The sequence below is a fragment of the Polypterus senegalus genome, chromosome 12 (genome assembly GCF_016835505.1).
Source record: "Polypterus senegalus isolate Bchr_013 chromosome 12, ASM1683550v1, whole genome shotgun sequence".
Taxonomy (NCBI): Eukaryota; Metazoa; Chordata; class Cladistia; order Polypteriformes; family Polypteridae; genus Polypterus; species Polypterus senegalus.
In genome coordinates, this window is record NC_053165.1 from 77,448,939 (window position 1) to 77,464,799 (window position 15,861).

Sequence of the window (15,861 nt, forward strand, 5' to 3'; positions counted from 1 at the left end):
AGGCACTATATAATAGATAGATTGATAGATACTTTATTAATCCCAATGGGAAATTCACATTAATGTGCAAATGCAGACTTTTCTGTAAATGTTAGGATTTATTTTTCAGAAAAGCAGAGAAATGCAAAGAGACACTCATAAGAGCAAAAAGAGGCCCAATGGAGAGGCCCAAGTGCTGTCAGGATCCTCGCAATTTTAGTTCTTTAATGGGAATTCTTCTGGTTCTTGTTGTGATTTTCTTGTATATTTGGGGGTTACTACCCCATGGAATCCTAGGGTTCAAATAACAACAAGGAGCAACACAGATTGATGGCCAGTCGGGTACAATTAGTGCCAAATAGGAAGAGATTAAAAATGATGTGCTTAAGACGTATTGAGCGATGAGCGTTCATAATTTGGATGTATTAATTAAAGTGTGCTCGATGTGTCTCCTTAGAGATCCATTGAAGCTGGGGGTCCTCGTGCTTAAGCTGGCGGTCCTCGTGCTTCAATGGACGTGTCCGTCCACAGCCAATAGCAAGCCGCAGCTTTACCTCAGTCACTTGCCCCGGCGTCGTGACGCCCGTGTTAAAGACCCCACTTTATTTCGGTGGATAGCCCAGAGTAGCTCGCCTGGCTCTGACGAAGCCAATGACGTATCATTTCACTTGTCACAATGGAGAGCAGATGCACATTCCCAATGGGAGGGAAGGGCAGCAAAGGTGCCAGGGCTTGAACCCCTGCAGCCACACTTTTGTGATTTGCTCTCCACTGCAGGTATCACGGTGAAAGAGATGCCACAATGTCCATTCTTGACGTCTCCATGCTGACAGGCTTCATTGCTGACCAAACCGACCTCCAAAAGGTAGCTTCAGGTACATCTGTAGTGTGGCTTTCCCATATGAATGAAAATATTTGTCATTTAAATGAGACATTTGTTTCTGTTTTGAACTTTACAGTTGGCCTCTGCAGCGGACAGAAACATTCAGAAGGTGGAGGTGGACAAGGTCCTTTCTAACAAAGCATCTCTTATCCTGTACCTGGATAAGGTAACTCCTGTGTGTGTCTCTAACTTGATTCTTCATCTCCAACGTCTCCACAGCACAAACGTTGTTTGCCAGGCTCAGGTTTATCCTGCCCTCCCTGTCCTCACATGTCATCAACAGGACTCACATGGAAATCCCTGATAGCTATTTGAGCGCCATGACTTCACCCTTAGCCTATCTGGCTGAGCGTCCGGCTTCTTGTCCTGTGACTTTGACACTTGGAGCGCATATGGCAGATGCTTGCGCCTTTTCAGCTGACAGATTTTATGTCTAAGTTTCCAAGCATTACCTTTGAATGTTTGTGTTTGCAGCTCCCAGCAGCCTTCTGACTTCCATGGAAGTAAACCTTGAGCTTTTATGATGATGACTGATTAAGAGAAACCTCAAAATGTCATCCAAAAGAAAAGCCAGATGTGTGCTTCTATGGCCCGCCATGCGTTGAGGGTCTCTGACTCATAGGCAGATTTAGAGTCTCCAACATCTCCTGCATTTCTACTCAATGCCTCCTTTATTTAATGCATCCTTCTACTAATGTGGATATCGTGCATTACAGACTCTTCAGTAACAGCTCTGCTTCTTCACAGGTGTCAAACAAGCACTCGGAAGTCATCTCCATTAAAGTCCATGAGATGTTTAAGGTGGGCTCCATTCAGCCAGCTGCAGTTACCATCTACGAGTACTACGAATCAGGTGAGGGAGCTGGGAGACAGAAAGTCAAGGGCTGGTAGCACCACTTAAAAAACAGAAGACCCCAGCTAAGATAATCCATGTCTTCTACCTCACCAACTCAAGAGCAGCTAAAACAATTCTTCAGTAGTTTGGATGACATATTTCATTTAGGACCATTGAAAGCACACCACGTGAGGGAGTCACCAGCTCAGCTACTCAATCGTCACACGGGCTTACGTGGTGTACTGAGTGCCAGCTGCCCAGGCCAGATGTTCTTGTCGGCAAAATGTGAGAACCTACAACATTCAAAGCTAATTGGTAAACATCACTTTGTTTGCATTGAAGCCAACACTTGCAAGTGGCGTGTGCCCATTTTGTGTACGCCTTGGTGAGTTGAGGCACCAGCGGGCAGACACGACAAAGGGCGCCTCAATGTGCACAACTGAAGATTGTAAATAGCAAAGCCAATCATCTCAACTTCTGGAGAAAACCCAGAGGATTACATGGAGAAGAAGCAGAATCCAGAGAGGGATGTCCAGATGAGTTCTGTCCCCGGAGAACTTCACTTAAGGGGGGTCCGTCACACAGAAACCTCCACGAGCTTTAACAGCAGCTTGAGGAGCCGATCATTTACGTTTTACAGGACAATGTTCTGGTAGATAGACAGATAGATTGGAAAGGCGCTATATAATAGATAGATAGATAGATAGTGTAGTTGGCAGGATTAGATAGATAGATAGATAGATAGATAGATAGTGCAATTGGCAGATTAGATAGATAGATAGATAGATAGATAGTGTAGTTGGCAGGTTTAGATAGATAGACAGATAGATTGGAAAGGCGCTATATAATAGATAGATAGATAGATAGATAATGTAGTTGGCAGGATTAGATAGATAGATAGATAGATAGATAGTGTAGTTGGCAGGATTAGATAGATAGACAGAATTGGAAAGGTGCTATATAATAGATAGATAGATAGATAGTGTAGTTGGCAGGATTAGACAGATAGACAGATAGATAGATCTTTAATTTAAGGGCACAGTCACAGCTTTTGCAGCCTCGAGCCCTGAAAACGGGGGGATGCAATGTCTGCCCAAGTTGGAGACGTTTTGTACTCATTTGATGAGCTCAAGTTCACAGTCCAACTCCATTTCTTTTTAAACTAGCTAAATACCAGCGCTTCGCAGTGGAGAAGTAGTGTGTTTAAGAAGTTTTGAAAAACAAAGGGAAACATTGGAGGTGAGGAATAAATTGAGTCTCCCTGAGCCAATGCCAGTGAAGACAGTCGCCTCAATGAGGTCCTTGTGCAGAGATCTGATCTGAAGTTTTGCTGCTTGTAAGTTTCATAGTCACACCATTGGTACGCCGCCCTTCAACAGTCGAGGATTAAGAGTGTGAAGAAACGAAATGAAGAGGCAGGAGTCACCGGTAGGAAGACGTGAAGCGAGGCCAACAATAACAGGCTTGAAGCGGTGGAGTAAAGAAGAAGGGAGCCGTGAGCACGACGAACAGCGGAGGAGAGTAAGGAAGCGAGCGAGGAGGCACGTGATGTCGTTAATGTATATCGGCAGGGAGCCAACCACGTGGTAGGAAGCAGAACTTGGGGGCAGCCCTTGTGCGTCTCTGCCGTGAAATAAATCCTCTGTTAATGGAAATAAGGAAAGAAACCAGCAAAAGGAGCGGTCAGTTCTGAAAGTTCCTTATGGCATAATGGTGAGAACCGCCAAAAAGAAGACATTCTTTTCAAAAGTTCATTACGGGGCACTTAACGTTTGTAAGTACAGTGTAAAGGATGATCATGGGAATTTGGGCTTCCTACATATATTGGAAGTCACAGAAATAGTGAGGAGGGGTTTCCCTATCTATCTCTACAGTTTAGGGGGTACACCCGTTTCCCAAATTGGGTGTTGCAATAGGACATGAAACACACCTAATGTTTGTAAGTACACTGCAAGGAATGAGCAGGCGGAATTTCAGCTTCCCACCTCTATGGAAAGTAGGAGAATTCGTGAGGAGTCTGTGAGGGCTTTGCCTTTTATATGTAGAGATTGCACTCGGAATGGATGTTAGATTTAGAAACGCACAGCAGTAACAGGAAAACCATCTCTTGATTTTTTTTGTAGATAACCGCTGCCAGAGATTCTATAATCCGGAGGAAAAAAGTGGGCTTCTAAGCAAAATCTGCTACGAAGATGAATGCAGGTGTGCAGAAGGTAAAACTTCACTTCCAAAAGACCTACGTGGCTGGCACAGTGTGCAGCGCTTTTAGTGGAACCCAATTACTGGTGGCGCTCTTCTTATGGCAGTTCATCGATGTTCAGTTTTCCTCCCAAGAAGTTTCACAAAAACATGCAGATGGTCACCGGGTCACTAACAAGAGGATCCAGCAGTGCGCAGCCATGAGTCCCGGGCCACTCCAAGCACTGATCATGGAGTAAAGTCGGATTAAAAGTGTCATTGTGCTCACATTCACTTTGATTACCAGAGGCAGCTGTAAAGTAGACAGAGTGACCTAAACTGGCACTGGGCACCCACGGGCACAGACTCAGACGAGTTCCAATATGTCATTTTACAGAAATTGATGTCCACATGCTGCAGTGGACTGGTGCCCTGCCTAGGGTGTGTTTCCTGCCTTGCACCCTGTGTTGGCTGGGATTGGCTCCAGCAGACCCCTGTGACCCTGTAGTTAGGATATATCGGGTTGAATAATAGATGGATGGATGATGTAATGGGCTGGTGCAGTCTTCTTGTTCCATGCTGGATGGATGGAGTCTGCCAGTCTGGACATTCATCTGTTGGCAGTGATGGCACCCAATGCCTCTGGAGTTGACATCAGACATCATATCAGCCATGGTATCTGGAACTGGAGAAGCATTTAAAGGTGGCGGTGGCTGACCTGCTGTTAGGGTCTTCATGTGGTTCAACACTCTAAAGCCCATCATTAGAATTGTCTCTAATTCTGTTTAAATAAGACCTAAACTGTTATCAGACATTCACGCAAGTCCTAAAACAACTGAAAGAGAACCCAAAAAAACAAAAACCTTCATCCTGTCCACGTATTTATTGAGGAAAATGATCCCAGGTTACGTATTTGTGTGTGAAGAAGTCTGTGAACATTTGCTTTCAGTAAGTGGTGAGACCCCCTTGTGCAGCACTGACTTCATCTCAACAATTCCAGTGAGCGTTCATCTCAGCCCATTGCTCCTCTCAGAACTGCTCAGAACTCAGGGATGTCGGTGGGCTTCCTTGCATTAACTGTTCGCTTCCGGTCCTTCCACAGGATTTCTACAGTATTAAGGTCATTAATGGCTTACTGTATGTGTTTAGGCTCGTTGACCTGCTCAGTCACACACAATTTGCAGATGGATGTCCTGACCTTCTCCTGTAGAATTTGCTGGGACATTTCAAGTTTCATAATTCCATCAACAATTGCAAGCCATCCTGGTCCAGTCAAACCGTGATACTGTCACCAGCATGGTTCATGGATGGGATAAGGTTCATCTGCTGGAATGCAGTGCTTGCTTTTCGCCAAACATAACTCATGTCCTCAAGTCATAAAGTTCTCCTTGAGACCACTCGACCTCACAACACTTTAAATAGCCTTCTGACTCATCTGTGTGATCTTTAGAGAACTTTAGAAGGGCCGAAATGTTCTTTTTGGAGCCCACCACGACTTTGCATCCTCCTGGAATGTCACACAGTGTTGCTCTTGGAATGATCTTTGTTGGTCGACCACTCCTGAGGAGGGTCCATCACAATGGTGCTGAGTACCTCGTCTTCCTGCCGGTGGACTGGTGCAATCCATACTCTTCAGAAGTGGGTTTGTCAGCTTTTCCATTCTTGTGAACATCAGTAAGTTTCTCTCTAAGGTCCACGGACATGACACACTTCGACTTCGAGAGTCCGCTCACGTCTGATGGCGTATCTTGCAGAAACAGAGAAAATCCTAAAGGGTTCACAAACTGTCTACACCACTGCAGAGGAGGTCCTGTGTTCTGCACATCCCAGGTGGAGTTCCAGGTCGAGGTGGCTTTGCCAGGATGAGCGCCGAAATGCCCAAGGAGTGCTGAGAGCAACAAACATGGCAGTACTTGACAGCGGCATGAGGTGTTCTGCCCAGAGTTTGGAGGGGAGCCTACAGGATTAGAGTGGAATGTGATGTTTGGGAACAGCTGAGGTCCTCCAACCTGGCCACAGAACTCTGGTGTGGATGTGAGCCTGCGGCTACACTGTGAGATGTTCCTCTTTTATTACGAAATTGGGGAATGCCGAATTCCGGATTCATGGCAGAAGGTGCTCAGGAACTGAACTCATGTTGATGATCTGAGAGCAGAGATGAAAGACAAGAGGTCATGATGTCATTTGTGGGCCAGCAGGAAAAGTGCCATCTCCTGTTTGAGAAGAAGTCCATGGGAGAAAAGGCCCAGGCGGAGGAACCAGCTTGCTGTTCCTAACACGATTGCTGCTTGTTATACGAGGGCAACCCCAAAAGTAAGGTCTCCAAAGCGGTGGGGACGTAGAGAAACTGTTCGTACGGCTGTCGGCCACACTGCTGTGATTGGTGCTTCCTTCACTCCCAAACAAGCATGCGCGACTTCGCTGGGATGCCCAATCTTGGCTTGGCAGCCCTTGAAAATGGAGCTCCCGTTGAACGCTGCCGCCAAGTGCGAAGTTCACACAGTTATTTGATTTTTGAACACAAAAGGCGTCAAACCGTTGAAATTCATCGCCAATTGACGGAAGCGTATGGACAGTCGTGCATGGATGTCAAAAACGTTCGCAAGTGGCATAGAGAGCTAACAGCCGGTTGTACTGAAGTTCACGACAAACAAGGGACGTTTGTCCAGAAGGCGATTCTGCTCCGACGAAGAGGTGAAAGATGAGGCTCAACGCTTCCTGAAGGACATGGCGGCGAGCTGGTATGAAACGGGCATTCTAAAACTGCCACAGCGTCTACAGAAATGGCGATTATGTAGAAAAAGAAATAAGTCTTCAACCTTTAAAATGAGGTCAATGTTATAGAAAAGAAACAGTTGTTTAGGAGACCTTACTTTTGGGATCGCCCTCGTATCGGTGTACTTTAGTCCGGTCATGACAGTCTGTAGTTAGGACGTAGCGGGTTGGATGATGGGTGATGGATGATGGATGGGTGGCAGTCTTCACGTCCTGTAAGCTGGCACACCTCGTCACCGGTCACGACCGCTCATCCAGCACAGGTAGGCCTACCAGTGAGCCCAGTGACGTGCTGTGTGTGTCCGTCTCCATCCTCCCAGTGCTCACCAGGCCTCACTTGACTGTCTCTCATCCCAGCCTCTTCTCAACTTCTTGTTTTTCTCCTAGAGCACTGCAGCCTGGTGGAGCACAACGAGGTGGTGCTGAAGAAGGAGGACAGGCTGACTGTGGTCTGCGCGGCCGGAGTCCATTGGGGTAAACGCATTGTAGTCCTGCTACTGCTGCTTCTTCTCTGTCTCTTATTTTTTAAGATGTCTCCTTCTAATGACCAGGTGACCCTTTCTTATGTTCCACATGTGGGCAGCACAGGCCATGGCAGCGCCAGACAAAGCGTCTTTCCATCTCATTCTCTCATTTCATGGACGTTTAGTGTCCTCTTACGATGTCCCATTCATCAGTCAGACTAACACTTTGTGACTTTTCTACATTTCTCCAAATGAATGGAGAGGAAAAAAGAAAAACAATTGCATAGCTTGTGAAACATTGTGCCCATGTCACCAGCCCGGGCGACCAAAGGAACACCAAATGCTGACAGCAGCTGTGCCCGTTGATGGAGCGGCTCATTGGCTGAGCCTGTTCCCTTGAGTCAGGTGATTATGACCCGTACCCTTCACCAGTGAAGCTGAGGGGCACCTATGGGAATGGGTGCCCCCCAGCCTGGCCTTGGAGCTTTGCTGTGCGGTCACTCGTGCGTTGCGTATTGTCACAGTGGAATGCGATCATAGGGGACTTGCTGCTCAGGTGACGTTTATACAAGAGCAGGAGAAGACGAGCAAATGACGACACGTTAACAGAACATCAAATCACTTCAAAGAACACGTCAAGGTGACCCCAGGTGGAGCTCACAAGTGGCGACCCGTCCACCAAATGTGTGGAACAAAAGAAAGAGCAACTGCTCAATAACGAGACGACGAGATTGGCATCAGCGACCTGAGGAGATGTCTGTGGTGGGCTGGAGGGGCACCACAACTCCAAATGAGTGCCCACTGAGGAGAACCTAATAATACAAATAATGCAGGAGTCAGTTTAGCACATCGCATACAAGGAACACAGAAAGTGAAATGCTGATTATATTCTACTGTATTTATACACACACACATATATATATATATATATTGTGACAGAAAGAGACACCACACATCACAAAGGTTTGGGGCAGCCACCACCATGATATGATACTGGGTGCAAAAGGAAAAAGTGAGTTATGTTTACAAGACTGAACTGCCCGCTGAAGACTTGAGGAAGTGATGTCATCCTCGGGCCCGAGACAGGAAGTGATGTTGTCCTTGGGAGCTGGGACAGGAAGTGACGTTTTCCTCGGGGACAGGACAGGAAGTGATGTTGTCTTCGGGGCAGGGACAGGAAGTGACGTGCTCTGAGCTGAGGCACCGACTCCTGGCGGGATTTCCCAGGATAGGCCTGCAGGAGACAGGAGAGTCAGTGCCCCCCGCTGCCCCCTGGGTGGATGTGTTACTATAATTCTCTAAGCCCTTCAGCTGCCTCCTATTTGCACGTGTGTGACAATATACTGTATATATATATATACATATAAAAAGATAAAAACAGATCCTAAGATGCTATCATCATCATCATCATCATCATAAACTTCTCTGATATTTTTCATTCATGCGTTTTATAAACAAATGACGATGGCAACTCCCTTAGCGCCTGTAAAACATCTTCAGCCCCTTGGAACTTTTCACAAACAGCACCGAATCACAGAGGATGTCATTTGGTTTTTTAGGCTCCTCAGAAAATGATGCGTCAACGTCAAAGTGAAAACAGATCTCTGCAAAGTGCTCTAAAGTAATTCTAAATATAAAATGCAATTCCATTTTTTATAGGCAACTTTTCACTTTAAAGGGCAAGTGTCTGTGTGTCTGTCTGTGTGTCCACCTGGTTTTTGTGACACTGCAATCCAACAGATGGCGCATCACAAACATTAGCTCTACTTTTAGGATTCCAGTGCCAGAAGGCGTGTAACATCGACACGGCACAACACGCGTTAATGCTGAGGTCTACGCTGATTACTCTGATTGTAACCTGTGGCACAGCCAGTTACACATATAAGGTTATTATAACCTCAATGTTGGTCTTCCTCAGAACCTTATGATCTGATATGCTGAAATTATGGATACTATGGAAATTTTAAAAATTGGTGGTAGTGGCGACCTCAGCAAACTGACCTGCGCTTGTGAGTTCATTATGGAAAAGTCCTCAGCAAACAAAGAAAAAGAGGGGCAGTGACATGTGCTGAACGTTAAGCAGATCGCAGAGGTCGAATACAAGTCGCAAAACACCATAATAACAGAGAGAAGAAGAAGAGCAGTGCTATCTTCAGAATGCAAAAAACGACAAGAATGAGGAAATGCATGTAGCCAGGCAGCCTCGTGTTTTATTAGGCAAAGCGGAGTTTTTTCTTTTCTAGCACTTTTCAAATTGACCTTAAAACAATTTGTACCACAATATAAGACAAGGGACACAACAACACTAGTTACAAAAACAGGAAAAGAAATGACAAAGAAAACACATGACAAGTGTCCATTCTGACCTCCGCTTCCTTTTCTCCCCACAGCATACCACGCTCGACTCTTGGAAGTCACGGAAAAGTCCAACTACGTTTTATACAACATGGAAATTGTGAAGGTTATCCTTGAAGGTGATTTAAAATGTTTCTTGGTGTCTTCTAAATTAGCCAGAAATGAATAATTGTTTCAATATTCCAGTCAAATATCCCAGAATCCACATGCATGTTTGTACCGTATGTGTTGTTTTGTATGGAGTGGGCTTACTGGGTAACACGTCACCAAGGTAGAGAAAGATGAAATGAAAGATGAACAGATGAGGCACCATATGATAGATAGATAGATAGATGAAAGGCGCTATATAATAGATAGATAGATAGATAGATAGATGAAAGATAGATAGATAGATAGATGAAAGGCACTATATAATAGATAGATAGATAGATGAAAGACACTCTAGGAAAGGGGAGATGCCGCCCTTTATGAATTGTCCTGAACGCTCCGTTTTCGTTAGTAGTGACGGCGCTCAGAGACGCTGAGATGGTGACAGCCTTTGTTTGTGTGGCTTCTCTTTCAGGAAACTTGGAGAAGCCTGAAGGACAGAAGAGACGTTTCTTCTCTCCAGATTCCTGCAAGAAAACCTTGAATCTTGAAGCAAATAAAGATTACGTGATAGCAGGAAATAAGGAGGACTGGTGGCATTCGTCCAGCGAGTAAGTTTCACGCACCAAAGCAGTTTCTGTGTGATTGCCCAAGGAGCCTAGGTTCTGTTGAAGTGGGTCACGTCACTTTTGGGGCTCTTGTGCCTGGCATTAAAGCCCCCTTGTCACGTAGTCTCGCTGTCGTCACTGATGGTTGAGCTTGTGGGTGTTAAGAGTAGAGTCATTGGGGGGTCCTGTTCCAAATGTAACGATGTCAGTGAGAAGTGTGAAGGGTGAGGTGGCCCATGTAATTGGCTTTATTTAATGAACACTTACCTGGTCTATGAAGACCCCCGTTATCTCATTATGGCCCGCTTTGTCTGTCCCCTGCAGGATTTATTACGTCATTAGCTCAGACACGTGGATTGAGTGGTGGCCAACAGCCCAAGACTGCCAGGACCACAGATACAAGAAGACCTGCGAAGACATTAAGATTTTAGTCGATGGCCTCGCCGCCAGATGCCAATCTTAGGCCGTCTTCTTCAGGAGCTCCACACGTTTTGAATCTCTGATGATTTTCCTGCTTGGCTCATTTCAGGTGGACCTGGGCTTCCATCTTCGTTTCCACACTAAGCCTGGGTTTCCTACTTTTTATTTTCCTTTGTGTGTTTCCCCTGCGCTTCGTGTGGGGGTCCTGGTGAGGCTGATGGGTTGAACTTCACCAGGTTTCTTTTGTTTGTGGGAAGTCATCAGTGACGCTTCACACTTTCAACCATAAACTGGGAGGTCAAAGAAAAGGCTTGAATTTTAAGGAGATCCACCATTTAAAAGATGAGGAACCATCTGCCCTCGCGTAGAGTCCCGCCTTCATGACATCAGAGGCTGCGTCTAAAGCTGATTGGCCGAAGGTGAATGACAGTCCTGGAAGGGCAGCCTTAACGGTGTCTCAGCCCCGCCCCCTTCCTTAGGATTCAGTGGTTGGGCTTTGCTTTTGGCTTTTTCTTTAGGAGATCTTCAGTTACGTGTAAACTCTGTGTTAGATTTCTCGTTTTCTTCTTATTTTCTCCTGCTTCTGTTCAATGTGTTATATTGTGATCACATCTTTAATTGTTTTTCTGTTTGCTTTATTAAACAAATAAAATCAAATATCCATTTGTGGCTTTGAGCTCCTGAGGCTCCTGGTCTGTTGCTGTAACTCAAACTTCCAACACGCTTGCTGACGGCGCCTGTTCCTTTGGATTCTTCGTTCATCATCTTGTCATCCAGGCACCTCGTGACAACGTCGCCCTCTTTACCGGGGAGTTTATTATTTCACCAGCTGTCTAGGACAGGATGGGGCCTCAGGATTAGCGGTGCGGGACACCCAGCAATACATCTGTCTCTGTTTGATGCCATTTGGGATGGGATTCATGATGCGCCATCTGTTGGAATGGCACATGCAAAGCATTTTACTATTAAAAGTGTTTGTGACGCGCCATCTGCTGGACACCAGCATGAGAGATTTATGAAATTATGAATATTCTTATGAGTGTGAAAGCTGCATGATGAAGAAAACGGGTGCATTCAAAGGACGGTGCTGGAGAAGCTGCTCCACATACCGTTAGGACAATTTAGACGAGAAACGGTCATTCAGTCCAGCAAAGCGCGCCAGTCCCGTCCATTTAATCTGTGGGGCCCTAGGGGGGCGCGAAGATGTGAACAAAAGAAAAGGAGAATCGAAAATATGAACAATACGTCAATTAAAACTCTAACAAATGAACTTAAAATACATTCTGATACCAGAAAAATAAATCTAGAGTTAGATAAATGGAGATAAAAGTTAAGTAGGTAGAATAAAACTTGCAGTGGCGTATCGGCAAAAAGCAAAAAATATAGGAATACATTTTATTAGGGTGTCAAAAAAAACATTAGGGGGCGCGAATTAAAACTGTTCTGAAAACTCGGGTCGCAAAAAGTTAAAGGTTGAAAAAACGCTGAATGAATTCTTCAAAAATCACATCAAGTCGAGTCAACCAGGGACGGTAAGAGAAGCTCTGGAGCAGAAACATCACTGGCAGCAAAGACTGGCACTGGAAATGCAAACCAAGTCTACGACAAAAGGAAACGACGCCAACAAAGAACACGCGTGACGGGCGCCATTGAGACCAACGCGGGGAGGAACGCCAAAGATCTGAAAGGAGACGAATGGGGAGGTTTGGAGGAGCAGAGAGAGGCCTGAAGTCACACCAGCGTATCTGCTCTGCGTGGGTCTCTCTGTCACTGTGTGTGACTCTCTGTCACTGTGTGTCACTGTGTGTCACTGTGTGTCACTGTGTGTCTCTCTGTCTGTCTCTCTGTGTGTCCCTCTGTCACTGTGTGTCACTGTCTGTCTCTCTGTGTGTCTCTCTGTCACTGTGTCACTGTCTGTCTGTCACTGTGTGTCACTGTCTGTCTCTCTGTCACTGTGTCACTGTGTGTCACTGTGTCACTGTGTGTCACTGTCTGTCTCTCTGTCTCTCTGTCACTGTGTCTCTCTTGTGTGTCTCTCTGTCACTGTGTCACTGTGTCACTGTCTGTCTCTCTGTCTCTCTGTCTCTCTGTCACTGTGTCACTGTCTGTCTACGTGTCTGTCTCTCTGTCACTGTGTGTCTCTCTGTGTGTCTCTCTGTCACTGTGTGTCACTGTCTGTCTCTCTGTCACTGTGTCACTGTGTGTCTACGTGTCTGTCTCTCTGTCTGTCTCTCTGTCACTGTGTGTCACTGTCTGTCTCTCTGTCACTGTCTCTCTGTGTGTCTCTCTGCCTGTCTGTCTCTCTGCCTGTCTGTCTCTCTGTCTGTCTGTCTGTCTGTCTTTCCTTCTGCGTATTTTTGGTGTCTCTCTGTCGCTGGTCTTTTCCTGAGCAGACACGTAAGTCGAACGTCCCTCGGCCCGAAGACCCTGACGTTGTCAGCTGACTTCACGTTTGTTTCGTTTCCTGCTCTACCAACACGGCACATGGAATTCCATTTTTCCTCCCACGGTCCTTTTTTTTAAATTTTTTTTCCTTTTTAAAGATATTTTATACTCTGATTTGTGTCAGACCTTCTCCAACTCTGCAAACCAATCCTCAGGTCCACAAGCACCCTGAACGCTGCGCCTTTTTCTATCTGAAGGTTTCTCGTTCCTTTTACTTTTAGTTTTTGGGATTTCTGTTCCCTTTATTTCCATTTTCTCAACCCCCCAAACTTTAGGTCTCATTCCTCCATGAAAGGCCGTGGGGTTAATCAGTGAGCCGACAAACAGAAAAGGCCATCGGCTTTCCCGGCAGAGCACTTTGTTTGTTTGTTTCTTTCTTTTTATTTAGGCTGTTCAAATAAAAGAATTAGATAATGATTGAGACATTATTGACTCTCTTTTCACAGCCGAGCAGCTCTCCAAGCCTTCATTCGCTGTTAGGTGAAAGCCCAAGTGGAGGAAATGCCAACGTCAGCTGGTCTGTGCCACCCCAAGCCCGCATTTGTGCCCTCATTGTACTTTGCCTCCATTGAGCTGCCCGTCACATCCCTGGCCATAGGGGGCGCCAAAGGTCCTGTCACATTTGATGACACAAGCTGAGCCAGTCACATAGTGTGCCATACCCGGTCTGAGTCGCCCCTGACAGGGTGGCACTGTGCCCATGAGGTGCGGTGACAGGCTGTCTGTCTGTCTGAGGTGTTGAGTTTTACAAATGGTGATCAAGTGGAATGAAGAGACCGAAGGGGGCTGAGCTCACCATGCCTGTCAAGTCTTTGTGTCACTCTGTCAGGGGACACTGTGCTGGCAAGTTGTCATGCAGCAGTCATTTGACCTGCCCAGCGATCTGCGGTCCTGTAATGTGACATCCTCAGGTGACGAGATCAGCAAAAGCAGTCGTCGTGCTTGTCACCCCCTCCAGGTAGAACTTGTGTCACGTGATGCCACCTTTCAGGCCACCACAGATGAGGTTTATGACAATGCTTCATGCTGAATACCCTGCTGTTCTTCCTTAACTCTGTGAAGTGCCTCGAGCACATGAAAGGCGCTATATAAATAAAATGTATTATTATTATTATTATTATATTAGTTAGTGAAAGTCCCAGGAAAAATGCCAACGAGCGAGCGTACAGAACTCAAGAGAAAGTACGTGAAATAGTGGATCAACGGGCAGACATTAAATTAAAGGAGGAGAAACCATCACAAGAAAACACTGGATTAGAGAGGACCGTCCATCCGTCCATCGATTATCCAACCCGCTGTATCCTAACTACGGGGTCACAGGGGTCTGCCCGAGCCAATCCCAGCCAACACAGGGCACAAGGCAGGAAACAAACCCCGGGCAGGGCGCCAGCCCACCGCAACAGAGAGGACCTTTCAGAGAAATTCAGTTCAAGACCCAAAGGCCTCGATTTGAAGAAGACTCATCTTCATCTTCCTCTTCTTCATGTTGTGCCTCTTCACTCCATAAATGCTCAAAAGGGGCGCAATGGCAGCAGAAGACACAAGAACAAGCAACGTCACAAATCAAAGAGAAATGAATGAAGCACCAAGTTCTGAGTTTGGACAAGGAAATCAATAAACAGGAATAAGGACAATAAGGACAATAAGGACAATAAGGACAATAAGCCACAAAGTGCCACCATGTCCCCTCTCAAGCACCCTGGCACAGTGAAGTCATAGGCCACCCCAGAGGGCGCAGGACAGCCAGCCTCATGTCAAAGTAGCCCGAGGGGGACCCTCAAGACGGACCTCACAGGTGGAGTTGGGGTCTCATGGACTTTCAGGTGGTCCATGAAGAGCAGCCGTCCAGTAATCTAAATGTGAAAACATAAGAGTTTGAGGAGCTGAAACACCAAACTGGAGAGAGAAAGCGAAGAGGGCGGCTCAAGGTCTGTAAACACATCCCAGGTGGGCTTCAAAACGCAGTCCAGAGTGAAATATGACCCCCCTGATTACGCAAGGCACGGCTTATCTCGGAGTTTCAAAACTGAGGGGGATTCGTCCAAAGGAATTTCAAAATGTTTCCAAATCCCCACACCAATCACCTGTGATAGTGTAACCCATTAAGGCCCGGAGGACACGACAGCAGCGAGCGGGCGGAGGCCAGGAGGGACAGGGGGGACGTGCAGGGGACCACCTGGTTTGTGAACAGTCAAGTCCAAATAATGGCACAGGACGGAGCTGACAGGAAAAGGAGATGGCAGCAGATCTGAAATGAGCAACAACACGCTGACCAACCGGGCCAACAGGCAAGAAGCAAACCACAGAGTCGGGCACCGAGATGGCAGACTGGTGCACGCCAGCCACTCAAACATCCAACCATAGAGGCCATCGTCTGTCCAGCAGTGCCAGGATCGAGGCAGCCAACGTCAGTCCATAGCAAACAATTCAGTGTAAAACTGGGCATCTTTGGGAGATGGGAGGAAATCAGGGGACCCCAACACACACACACTTTATATGATATGAATCACACTTCTCAATATCTTTAGACAAACGGGCATAACAAGTTTATTTAAAGTGAGGTGCCCTGCTGCCCCTGGCCTAGAGATACCCTCCATCATGAATGGCGCCATAGAACAGCAGGATGTCACCCACTAGATGATGCGTACAAACTGCTTCTTGTTTCATGGTGGGCTGCATGTGGGTGACACACGGAAGTCAGAACTCGGGCATCCTCTGCACACCCGGCTCTAGGGGGTCATCTAGTCAGGCTAAACGGCCCATCACCCCCAGGGCATGTTGGCAGGGGGAGCTGAAGCCCATCCCATCAATCAACAAATTCCTGACCGGGTG

The 15,861-nt window shown here is 46.5% G+C and overlaps 1 protein-coding gene across 2 annotated transcripts in view; it reads left to right on the forward strand.

The window, feature by feature from the left end:
- Positions 1 to 11,260, forward strand: part of LOC120541094 (complement C3-like) — a 61,954-nt gene extending 50,694 nt beyond the window's left edge. For both annotated transcript variants that reach the window (XM_039772395.1, XM_039772396.1), the window contains 8 exons: positions 757 to 844; positions 939 to 1,028; positions 1,610 to 1,715; positions 3,821 to 3,910; positions 7,038 to 7,124; positions 9,505 to 9,588; positions 10,032 to 10,167; positions 10,489 to 11,260. In XM_039772395.1, the coding sequence (XP_039628329.1) occupies positions 757 to 844; positions 939 to 1,028; positions 1,610 to 1,715; positions 3,821 to 3,910; positions 7,038 to 7,124; positions 9,505 to 9,588; positions 10,032 to 10,167; positions 10,489 to 10,627 (820 nt within the window). In that variant the 3' untranslated portion in view covers positions 10,628 to 11,260. The remainder of the gene's footprint in view (positions 1 to 756; positions 845 to 938; positions 1,029 to 1,609; positions 1,716 to 3,820; positions 3,911 to 7,037; positions 7,125 to 9,504; positions 9,589 to 10,031; positions 10,168 to 10,488) is intronic.
- The last annotated feature ends 4,601 nt before the right edge of the window (positions 11,261 to 15,861 follow it).